Source organism: Bufo bufo, chromosome 1, assembly GCF_905171765.1.
Source record: "Bufo bufo chromosome 1, aBufBuf1.1, whole genome shotgun sequence".
Classification (NCBI taxonomy): Eukaryota; Metazoa; Chordata; class Amphibia; order Anura; family Bufonidae; genus Bufo; species Bufo bufo.
The window spans coordinates 182,635,130-182,647,777 of NC_053389.1; the positions used below are offsets into that span (position 1 = coordinate 182,635,130).

The following is a 12,648-nucleotide window of genomic DNA, read 5'->3' on the forward strand; positions in this document are numbered from 1 at the left end:
CAGAACCCCTTTAACTTGCAAAATCAGGGTTAGTGAATCTCTGTACTCCCAACAGAGAGGTGAGCCCCCCACCTATCAGACAGTTATGGCATAAACCTTAATTCCTAAAGTGAGAAATCTCTTTAAACCTGGAATACCCCTTTAGGATATGAAGAGTATGTCAAGACAGAGTGTTCAGTGTCTCCATCTGTAACAACTATTATTATCGGCTAAGTAGAGTGGGACCTAAACAAGATTAATGCAAACTGTTGACAACATTACCCAACCTTTTCTGTAGATTACATCTATATATCAACTGTAAAATTCTGTCCCATACAGACCATGCAATTGCATCACTATGCACATGTAAAAAGAATAAAGTATAATAATAAAAACTACAGATCTCTTACCTATTAGCTGCAAATTTTTGCGAAATATATCCTCCCGGAATTTGTGTCACTATATAACCCCAAAAGAAGGATCCATGTATCATGCCAACTGTTTCAGGGTCCCAGGAAAATTGTGCTTGCTGGTAAAAATGGAATTAGAGATATTGTAGGCATGGTATAAAAGTGAAGTAAAAATGTTTGTATAAAGGCTGACGTGACCAATCTACCTTCATGGTTCTGCAGGGAACAAAACTTCAAGATGAACAAGAACACCACCATGAATGTCAAAAAAAGATCAAAGCCATTGTTGTAATCATTTCAGAAGTTTGGACATTTCTGGTCAGAGTTGGGCCGGTGTCAAACAATTGCTTTGCTGGTACTGTAATTTTACCTGTGTTTGCATGCTCACTGCAGAAAGACCTAGAAAGCAATACCAGATATCTAGCTAGACATATTTTTCATGTTTACCCTCTTATCTTGTTTACCAAAAATATATATTTTTTTATTTATCCCTCAAAATGTGTATGTATTTATGTGCACCATTTACTGAGCAGACTAGTTTTTTTCTGTCTGTGACAGGCAGAACACACAGGTAAGTTTATCTTTTGTTGTCACAGTCCCTCATATACCAGTTGATTTTGAGACCTTCTGCAAGTTGATGGCATTGGCCCAAAAGAGTTGGAGAATACCAAAATGCGACTTTGCCACTTCATTTTCCCTCTATAGCAAGACATTTGGGTTGGCCGAGTTTCTCATCTATCTCTGCCCAGGTGCAAACCTCTAATGACATCAAGACAAGGCCAATATGCATTATCCCTTCTATGGCCCACTGGTTCACCTTAATAAGAGCAGAGCTGATAAGATGGCTTTGAATAAATGGGCAAGCTACATCTAGAAGGTCTTTATTTGTGGATTCTTAACTCTTCATAAAGAAATCCTCCTCCCAGCAGCCCAGTTTGTATTGTAGCTATCACCCTATAACCGGAGACAGTGGCTGTGTTAAACTATTTTTTAGATCCATTGGACTTCTTTCCTGACCAATTATTAAAGGTGGTTCGGTATATCTATAGGTATAGTTATTTAAATGACCTAGTGTAAAGGTGACAGATTCCCTTAAACCGTACACATCCCAACCTACCCTCCTACTGAGCATCTCATCTTCTTCCTTCTCTATGTAGAACATTAAGAGAGACCTATCTGGTATTTGCCATGTTTTTGTTTTCCATAAAAGATCTCCTTTGGAAAATTTTATCTTATTAACCATTTTTTGTTTTTTAAAGGTTTGCTATGTGCAGCCAGAATAAGTTGAACTCTAGTCATAACTTGAAATATCGGTCGGCCTATGGGAGTAGAACATGGGCCAAAGAATTAGGCAAAATGCAGCAACGGGTATAGGCTTAATCCTTCTCTTTATGGGTGTAACATGAAGCTCTTTAATGAAGAATCCATTCCATGAGAACCTTTATGTGCAATTAATAGTACTGGTGTCTTCCTATAGAGTAGAGGGGTCATTCAGCCCTTTCAGATGCTAGAGCTCAGGTGTAACTGCTACCTCTGCACCTCTTTTAATGAGGCCCTTGTTGCCATTGACAAGTGGGACTATTCAGTGGCCTCCGGGCAATAAGATGCTCATCTGATTAATAAATAATGGCATGGAGTAAACAATTCAACCAGTGATCCTTGTCTATAGGTTTATGTTATGTACATAGATTTCTAACTACAGTGGTTTCTGGTGGTCAGTCTACATCAGCTATGATGAATATTCTTACCTCCACAACGAGTTTATTCCCTCTGTACACTGTGTTATTATTCACCATACTGACGATGGCCACACCCAGGTTACATCTGATGCCAAAAGAGATACAGAAGCCAAGTCCACTCATAATGGCAATAATGTAACGTCGGGGCAATCCAAAGCATGTACAGTCTACCATAGGCTGGTGCTTCTCAGTCTTAATCACAGGCCTTCCTTCTTCTGTCAACTCGATTGTTTCCGCATTTGCCTGCCGTTTTTCCAGTATCCTGTAAAAAGCAATATATTTTAGTTATACTTGTTTGTGACCAAGTTCAAGTTTACATTAAAAAAGATTTCCTCACTTTTAGAAAGATTGTACACCATTGCAATTAGGCTTTGCTAATAATTTTCTTTTAAAGGGGACCCGTCATCTCTCCTGAAATTCACCATAAAACTACAATTCTGGCACAGATTTTCTTAGATCTCGCCACGGTGCCCTTCCTCTGTTATCCTTGTTGGGAGTGTGCCCCTACATGCCTTGACATTGTGCTGACAGTCTCATACAGTGTAGGGACACAACCCCTTGACAAGTCGAATGGTAACACCCAGTGTCGGACTGGGGTACCTAGGGCCCACCAGTAAAATTTATTTTGGGGGCCCACCGTACCATACATTCGAATATAATAAATAATTTAACAAGTTTTTTATATGAACATAGGCTGGTTGAGGTGCTGTACATTGAATATATGTATGTAGCACAGTAAGTCTACTGTGTTATGTGCCACTTGTGCAGGGGGTGGGAGACTAGGGGCCCACCTTGCTCAGGGGCCCACCGGGGGATTCCCCTGTACCCCTGTGGGCCAGTCCGAGCCTGGTAACACCCAGTTGTTAGTTTATTCAGAAAGGTTCAGGAAGAATAACCGAGGAATCGCTTAACACAGGGTTAAGCGTAACTGTGCTCCAGAATTGTTATTTAAATGGAGAGTACAATAATTTAATTTTTAACATTAATATTAGAGACCATGTACGGTAGTTAGTTGTTCGACGGAATAACATTTAAATGGTTTGAGTGTTTCTGTGCCAAACGTTAGGACCTTCACCAATCAGTCAAGGTTGAACATGGAGGGTGCAACTTCATTAAAAGTCTATGGTTGTGACAGGGAAATGTTATCTCTGTTAGTCCCATACACTTTAAATGGAGAGGCAGCATGCATGCAGGATTCGACTGGCCCACCACCAGAGGATCATCCGGTGGAGCCTTCCTTCTAATGAAATTAAGCTTGCCTGTCTTCTCTAGCAGAGAAAATGCTGGGGCAGAAGTCCCTTCCACCTGCCATGGCCTCATTAGATAATTCTCAATATGACTGATCCTGCCTCCACCCCTCACCTTTCTGCAATAAGCTGCAACATCCTGACCATCTTACCACTGTAACATGAGAGTGCTCAGGAATCAGTGCGTGTGTGTCTGGGGAGGGAGAAGACAGGCTGAAGACACAACTATATTGAACATTTTAAAAAAATGATTTTATTTAGTGAGCACTATGTATCAATTATGTATTTTTATGAACACTATAGGGAAGATTTATCATGAGGGGAATATGTGAAGTCAGTTTTGCTTGAGTCTGCTTTGTAGAACTCTATGCCATGTTTATCAAATGTCTCATGTTAAGGTACTTTCACACTAGCGTTAAAGTTTTCCGGTATTGAGTTCCGTCATAGGGGCTTAATACCAGAAAAAAAACTGATCAGTTTGGTCCTAATGCATTCTGAATAGAAAGCAATCCGTTCAGTATGCATCAGGATATCTTCCATTCCGTCCCTTTTACGGCTTTTTTTGTGGCCAAATTTCCGGAACACTTGCCGGAATGATTTCCATTGAAATGTATTAGTGCCGGATCAGGCACTTAAAATTGCCACATTGACGGATCCGGTCTTCCGGTCTGTTTATGCGCAAAATGTGAAAAGAAAAATACCGGATCCGTTTTTCCGGATGACACCGGAGAGACGGATCCAGTATTTCAATGCATTTGTCAGACGGATCCGGATTTCCGGATCCAGCAGGCACTTCTGGCAACGGAACTGCTTGCCAGAATCCAACAACGCAAGTGTGAAAGGGGCCTTACTTGATAAATTTGTTTTAGCCTTAGACCTAACACTTTTGTCTAGAGAAGCTACTCCAGTCTTCTTACTCCACCCTCCTCCTGGAGTGAGATTGTGACTTAAAAAAATATAAGTCTCAATGATAAGGGCTCATGCACACGAATGTATTTTATTTCTGTGTTCGTTCCATATTTATTTTTTGCTGTATGTGGAACCATTCATTTCAATGGGTCCGCAAAAAAAATTGAAGTTACTCCGTGTGCATTCCATTTCCGTATGTCCACAAGTCAGTTCCGCAAAAAAATAGAACATGACCTATTATTATCTGCATAACGGACAAGGATAGGACTGTTCTATTATGGACCAGCTGTTCCGTAAAATACGGAACGCACACGGACATCAGCTGTATTTTTTGCGTATCCGTGTTTTGCGGACTGCAAAATAAATACAGTCGTGTACATGAGCCGTAAATCTGGAGTGAAACACATTCACATAGCTTACCACGCCCACTTTTCTACCCACATTACAAAACCGGGGTGAGTGGTGTAAAAATGCAAAAAGTCGCAACATCTTGCGCAGGCAAGTGCAAAAGAAGTCGTAAAATTTTGTGCACGCGAGTCCAAAAAAGTCGCAAAAGCCCTATTTTTCCAACTTTTTGACACCAGAATTCTGGAGTGAAGGTAGGATAGCTCAGGGTCTATGTATAGATTTAGTTCAGGGGTGCAGTGCATTGTGTTATCTCAGGGGAAGCATTGTGTGGGACACTATTTAGGGGCATAATGTGCAAGGTATTTTCAAGGGTACAGATCAGTGCAGTAGTCCACTGTAGGGTCTGCAGAGGGGTGAGATGATGGGTACTACTGACCTTGTTTGTTACATAACATATCCTAGCATACCTTCACCATTGTTCAGTTCATACTGGGAACTGCCGTTTCAAACAGTACAACCTTTGCTAAAAATCTACTACATTGTGTTTACCTAGAGAAATAACATTAACTCTTAGGATGCCGGAGGTTTTTTCATTTTTGCGTTTTCATTTTTCTTCCCAATTTTCCTTGAGCCATAACTTTTTTATATTTCTGGTCACAGGTTGTACTTTCTAACACCACCATTTATTATGGCATAAAATGTAGTGGGAAGCGGTAAAAAAAAATTCCAAATGGGGTGGAATTGGAAAAAAAAATGCAATTCCTCCACCATTTTACGGGTTTTGTTCCCACAGCGTTTAATTTATGGCAAAACTGACTCATGCCATTCATTCTCTGGGTCAGTACAATTACAATGATACCCCATATGTAAAGGTTCTTTATGTCTAAATAGTGTAAAAATAAATTGTAACTTTGATAATTAAAAAAAAAATAATTTTTTTACATCACCATATTTTGACCCCCATAACTTTTTTATACTTATGTCTACCTTGCTGTTTAGGGGCTAATTTTTTGCAGAACAATCTGTCGTTTTTACTGAAACCATTTTGGAGTGTGCGTGACTTTTTGATCACATTTTATTACACATTTTATTACATATTTTATATTTTAATAGTATGGGCGTTTTAGGTCGCAGTGATATCCATGATGTTTATATTTATTGTTATTCATGTGTTTCTTTTTTAAATTATACGGAAAGGGGGGTGATTTAAACTTTTATATTTTATATTATTATTTTTCATTTTGTTCTATTAGGTATTTTTAAAATGCCATTTAAACTCAATATTGCTCATTTCTTATCCTGGCCTGCCATTACTAAGTATGTTGTGCCAGAATTGTTGCAGACAATTAAGCCAGCTTATGTGATGGTGTTTTGTGTAAAAAGTTGCATTTATGTCAGAAGGATGTGACTTTTTGTCAAAAAGTCGCATTTATGAAAAGAAAAACGAAGTTGTGGTGGTAATAAGTGATAGGTAAGTAATAAAACAGGATTATAGAAATGAGCTGAACAGCAGGGTTTTGTCAGTACATTATCATTTAAGAAAAACAAAACAATAACCAAAACATCCCAAGTCTGAGAAAAAAGTCGCAATTTACCACTGGAAATGTCGCAAATATGCTTCAAAAGTCACAAATATGCTTCAAAAGTCACAAATATGTTTCAAAAGTCGCAAGTGTGCTCTGGACAGGGGTGGCAGAAATGGTGCATTTCAGTTTTAAGAAGTCTCATTTTAGTGCTATTGGTGTTAAAATGTCGCAAATCAAGAGAAATATTAAGACAATCAAGTTGATATTTAAAAAAGTCACATTTTACAAGTGGCGTGCACCTTTTGATATATGAGGTAAATCAAATCACCACTTTTGATTTGTAACATTAGTATTTTTTTGGCGCAAATTACGCCATTATTGATAAATGTCCCCCACTGTGTACAAAAAGTACAACCTAATAATTAATACACACAGCCACCTTCGTGCAACTTTTCAGCAAATAGTGATTATTAGCAACAATTGTACAAAAATTCCAATTAATGACTAAAATGCGTAGTCTAGCAGAGTCCTAAATAAAATATATTCTGGAAAAAAACATAAGATAAAAGGAGTTCATACATACTGCACATGTCTATATTCAAAGCTGCATGCAAAGACGTGCAGAAACCACAGGAATGCACCTTAGTATATAATTTTCTATCCCCCTATACAAACTGTAATGCTAATTAACAATGATAAAATGCTGAAACTCATAAAATGCATTAACTAAAGCCGCTTTTTGACATGTATAATATGGGTGCATTATTACTCTTGTATTAGGGCACAATATCTGAATTTCCTGTAGTTCATCAGAAAATAAATTAGACCCCCTTACCTCTGGTTCTGATGAACCACTGGAGGTCCGGGTGTTTTATTCATAATATGGGCAGAAAAAAAGTCCCTATATTACACCTGTCTGAACTACAATTATAACTTAGCAATTGTTTATTTCTGACCTGATGAAAATCTTTTCCATCTATCAGAAATATATTAGATATTTTTCTCTAGTGTTCGGCTGCTTCGCCAAATTTCGCAATAAAATTCACTTTGTAAATTACTTCATCACGAAGCGCATTTCTTTGTAAGAAGTGGTGCAATGACAGGGAACGGCAATTACGCCTCTCCCCGTCATTGTACCTCTCAGATGCCGTGTTCATACATGATCGTAGCATCTGATGTACTTAACACAGTGTAAAATAAAAATAAAAAATAATCATACGTTACCGAGCACAGGATTTTGCCCGAGATCTTGAAGCAAGATGGCGGCGGTTGGCCTGTCGTGAGCAAATAGAGCAGGTAAATATGATTTTTTTTTTTTTGCACTATTTTAGGTTAAATCGATTCACTACCACAAAGCACGAGGAAATTCGGCTTCGTGACTAATCAAATTCATCCTGAAATTTGTATTGAAGTCCATTTTGTGGACTTCGATTCGCTCAATACTAGTGATAACCATTATCACTGTTACTCCTAGAGAAGCGATCTGTATATTTTACTCTATAGATCGGTAACGGGCAGGATAGGGACAGTGTCAAATGTAATTTGGGTGCCGTGATCTGGAAGCTGTCGTTAAATGTCTGCATCATGGTGTTTAATAAACTTTCTAATTAGTCTCAGAGGGGCAAATATACTCTCTAATTAAAGGGGGAGAGGGGGATAGATAACAAGTTCATGTTCTTCTCCTGGGAACCTTATGGGTACCTCGCACATGGATGTGGTATAGAAACAGGATATACACATGGATACAGATTTCTCTGTGTTTCCACACCAAAAACTGCATGTGTTACTTGCAGATTTTGTTGCAAATTTTGATGCAGTTTTTCTCCACCCTTTGCATTGCATTTCAAAATCCACACAGAACTAAATGCAAAGTGAACATGAGATTTGTCAAATCTCATTCAATTTGCTGGTACTGCACTACTACTTTCCTCATGAAAATCCACACAGAAATAAATATGCATAATCCGCAACTTGTGCAGGTAGCCTTACAGTTATACACAGGAGAGAGAAGGCTCTGTGGTTCTCTCTTCTTTGTGTGGCATTTCAACAATTTCCCCACTGCTCCTCCTTGTACTCAGCCTGGGCTGACATCTCAAGTGACTGAAGGGGGGCGGGGGCTGCTTTCTACTGGCATATCTGGAATCTCTAGCTGGAGATCCAGGCATCAGTAGCAAATACGTACCAGGCATGTCCTTGGCTACTGAATTGACACCCTGCAAGGAGATATGACATATGTCCTTGGCAGGCAAAGGGTTAAAACATTGACTTCAAAGGTGGAAATGTAAATTATATATCAATCTGCTCAGCATCTTCTACCCAGCCATTCAGTTGAAAAAAATAAAAAAAAATAAAAAATAATATATATATATATATATATATATATATATATATATATATACACTCACCTAAAGAATTATTAGGAACACCATACTAATACGGTGTTGGACCCCCTTTTGCCTTCAGAACTGCCTTAATTCTACGTGGCATTTATTCAACAAGGTGCTGATAGCATTCTTTAGAAATGTTGGCCCATATTGATAGGATAGCATCTTGCAGTTGATGGAGATTTGAGGGATGCACATCCAGGGCACGAAGCTCCCGTTCCACCACATCCCAAAGATGCTCTATTGGGTTGAGATCTGGTGACTGTGGGGGCCATTTTAGTACAGTGAACTCATTGTCATGTTCAAGAAACCAATTTGAAATGATTCGAGCTTTGTGACATGGTGCATTATCCTGCTGGAAGTAGCCATCAGAGGATGGATACATGTTCTCATTCTGTTTACGCCAAATTCGGACTCTACCATTTGAATGTCTCAACAGAAATCGAGACTCATCAGACCAGGCAACATTTTTCCAGTCTTCAACAGTCCAATTTTGGTGAGCTCGTGCAAATTGTAGCCTCTTTTTCCCATTTGTAGTGGAGATGAGTGGTACCCGGTGGGGTCTTCTGCTGTTGTAGCCCATCCGCCTCAAGGTTGTGCGTGTTGTGGCTTCACAAATGCTTTGCTGCATACTTCGGTTGTAACGAGTGGTTATTTCAGTCAACGTTGCTCTTCTATCAGCTTGAATCAGTCGGCCCATTCTCCTCTGACCTCTAGCATCCACAAGGCATTTTTGCCCACAGGACTGCCGCATACTGGATGTTTTTCCCTTCTCACACCATTCTCTGTAAACCCTAGAAATGGTTGTGCGTGAAAATCCCAGTAACTGAGTAGATTGTGAAATACTCAGACCGGCCCGTCTGGCACCAACAACCATGCCACGCTCAAAATTGCTTAAATCACCTTTCTTTCCCATTCTGACGTTCAGTTTGGAGTTCAGGAGATTGTCTTGACCAGGACTACACCCCTAAATGCATTGAAGCAACTGCCATGTGATTGGTTGACTAGATAATTGCATTAATGAGAAATAGAACAGGTGTTCCTAATAATTCTTTAGGTGAGTATATATACCGGTATATATTAACAAGCATAGCAAAGTGTACTGTTTCATCAGCCATTTTGTGTCTTGTTGTGGAACAGAAAATGGTTCTCTGATTATTTCTGATTCTGAATGACAAGTTTGGAAATGTAACTTTTTTTTTATTTTTGCTGTGTTTCAGTGTTTAAAAAATGGCTCATTAACAGCTGTGAAATCTTTCACTTCCACATTATAGCTGAGAAAAAGAACCTGAAAACCAGAGAAAAAAAATTCACTTCTCACGTACAATCTATTTATAATGCAGATTAAAGGGGCAGGAATAAAGCATCTACAAGTCTAACTGGAAATGGTTTCTATATTGAATACTTGTTTATCAGTCACAACAATGTCATCAATATTTCTCTAATTTTCTGTCCTGTACACTCACCTCTTCACATTTTATATCTGCAGAGTATATCTAATGATTACTGTGTGGATAAATATGCAAAAAAAGCAAGATAATATGAGTCTAATTTCTATCTGTCCGTCTATCTGTCTATTTATCTATCTCATATCTATCTAAATAAATAGCATTTTTTGAAAATGAGTAATTAATAAAAGAGCTCCTGCATAAATATGCTTCTTCTGCCATGCACCTAATTTGCTTAATTCTATGAGTTGCCACTAGGCAGACATACAGGGAGTTTCCAGCATGCCCAGTGGTGCTACCTCACACTCCCACAATCCCTTTAGGTGTTGTTAAATGATACACTGTTTTATACTAAACAAGATCCCATGGTTTAGGGATACAAAAGCATGATTTTATATTTACAGTTGCAGAAAGGAATAGTCAGCAGTAGTGCTAGGAGCACCTGTATTAGGAGTGGTGAGCACCAGTGTTAGGAGTCGGGAGAACCAGTGCTAAGGGTGGACAGCACCAACATTTGGAGGAGGCAACACCAATGTTTAAAGGGGAGAATCACCAGTGTTAGGAGTGGGGAGTACAAGTGTTGTCAGTGGGGAGCTCCGGTGTTTGGAGGGAGCAGCACCAGTGTTAGGAGTGGACAGCACCAGTGTTTAAAGGGGAGCATCACCAGTGTTAGGAGTGGGGAGTACAAGTGTTGTCAGTGGGGAGCTCCGGTGTTTGGAGGGAGCAGCACCAGTGTTAGGAGTGGACAGCACCAATGTTTAAAGGGGAGCATCACCAGTGTTAGGAGTGGGGAGTACAAGTGTTGTCAGTGGGGAGCTCCGGTGTTTGGAGGGAGCAGCACCAGTGTTAGGAGAGGACAGCACCAGTGTTTAGAGGGGGCAAAACCAGTGTTAGTAGTGGAGAGCGCCAGTGTTAGTAGAGGGGAGAACTAGTGTAAAAAGTGGACAGCACCAGTGTTTAGAGGGTGCAGCACCAGTTTAGTTGTAGGGAGTAGAGATGAGCAAAGTTTTGAAAAATTAGATTCGGCAACTTCGACTAAGTTTGCCAAGAAATTTGTCATGAATCGCTATAAAGCAGGTATACCCAGGTCACTCTGCCTTAGATTACGGGCACACGGAGTGGCTGTGCTGCAGTTGGGTTGCGTCCATGCTGCGGTGAAGAACTGCGCTGCCAATTAGCCCACAGCTGCCTTTCATTTAATAATGAAGAATGTACTGTATACTCCTTCATTGTTAATGGCCACGCGGCACCTTTAATGCACCTTTAAACAGGGGCTGTTGCTGCTATGGGGTTTCACTGGTTAGGTGGGGGAACAATATTCTGGCATCTCCAACCCCAGTGCTCTCCTCCCCTACAGGTGGGAGCCCTTTTTCTGCCATCTGCTTTTCCTTATTTTACCACATCAACTAATATCAATGAGAATATATCATAAGGAACATCCAGTTCCTCTCTCTGCATCTTGCTGACTTTTCTAAAAAGTAAAGACAGCAAAACGTGATGGACATCATTAAGAACTGGCCCCCTTAAGGGGTGCAGACTGCATGGTACTGGCTGGCACGTTGGGCACTGGAATAATAAAGGCTTCCATCTTATTGGTATTGAATTCTTCTATTAATAATTTTCAGAAGCACTGTCCCTAGCGCATGAGCACTTGCCACGTCTCTCTCTATGCTCAGCTCACAGGACCATGGCGGACACGGCGCAGGATGAAGTTTGTATAGGGCTGTGTCACCACAGGGGATGGCTACCTGCGGATTTGCGGGCTGCATGGCATTATGGATGATATCGCATTCCCGGGCTTCTTACTTTCACTCTGTAACACGTGCAGCCACCATTTTAGGAAAAACTGACTTGTTACACAAAGCATGAGAAAATTCGATTAGATTTTCTGGTACAAATGAGACCAAAAATCTATCCCAGCTCTAAGCTGTCGTAGATTTCTGTTTGTTTTGGGGCCTGACCGTCATCATAAATCAGGTGCATCCTCCAGCAGTGCAGGAGATATCAAGACCGGAGCAGAAAGCTCTTGATAAATCTCCCCTTAGTGTACATCAGGGGTGGGGAACCTTCCCCAGCCCCCTGCCAGAACATTAGCATGCGGGGGCCACAGGAAGATGAGGACAGCGCTGCACTGGGTGTCCTCACCTTCTGTGGTCTTCTTCCAACCCCACGCTGTGTCCTGACACGTAGAGTATCAGGGTAATGATACTGTGCGCTGTCAGGTCACAGTACAGCATGGCAGGGAGAACACCAGGAAGGGGAAGTGAATCTGCCAAGTGGCAGTGCCATCCAGAGCAGGAGAGGTAAGTTTATTTATTGATTTTAAATGTCTGATCTGAGGCTAATGGAGGGTGGGGAGGGTCTCATAGGTGTCTGATCTGAGGCTGGGGGAGTCTGATGGGGGCTGATCTGAGGCTGGGGGGGTCTGATGGGGGCTGATCTGAGGCTGGGGGGGTCTGATGGGGGCTGATCTGAGGCTGGGGGTCTGATGGGGGCTGTTCTGAGGCTATGGGGGCTGATCTGAGCCTGGGGGTCTGATAGGGGTCTGATTTGAGGATGGGTGGCCTATTGGGGGTCTGATCTGAGGCTGGGGGGTCTGATGGAGGCTAATCTGAGGCTGGGGGGGTCTGATGGGGGCTGATCTAAAGCTGGGGGTCT

General features: G+C 40.8%; 1 protein-coding gene across 1 annotated transcript in view; it reads right to left on the reverse strand.

The window, feature by feature from the left end:
- The window catches only part of SLC17A7 (solute carrier family 17 member 7), a 136,257-nt gene that overhangs the window by 61,726 nt on the left and 61,883 nt on the right, over positions 1-12,648 (reverse strand). Inside the window, exons 2-3 of the mRNA XM_040433031.1 lie at positions 2,138-2,390; positions 390-508 (exon numbers count right to left, since the gene is read on the reverse strand). Coding sequence (XP_040288965.1) covers positions 390-508; positions 2,138-2,390 — 372 coding nt within the window. The remainder of the gene's footprint in view (positions 1-389; positions 509-2,137; positions 2,391-12,648) is intronic.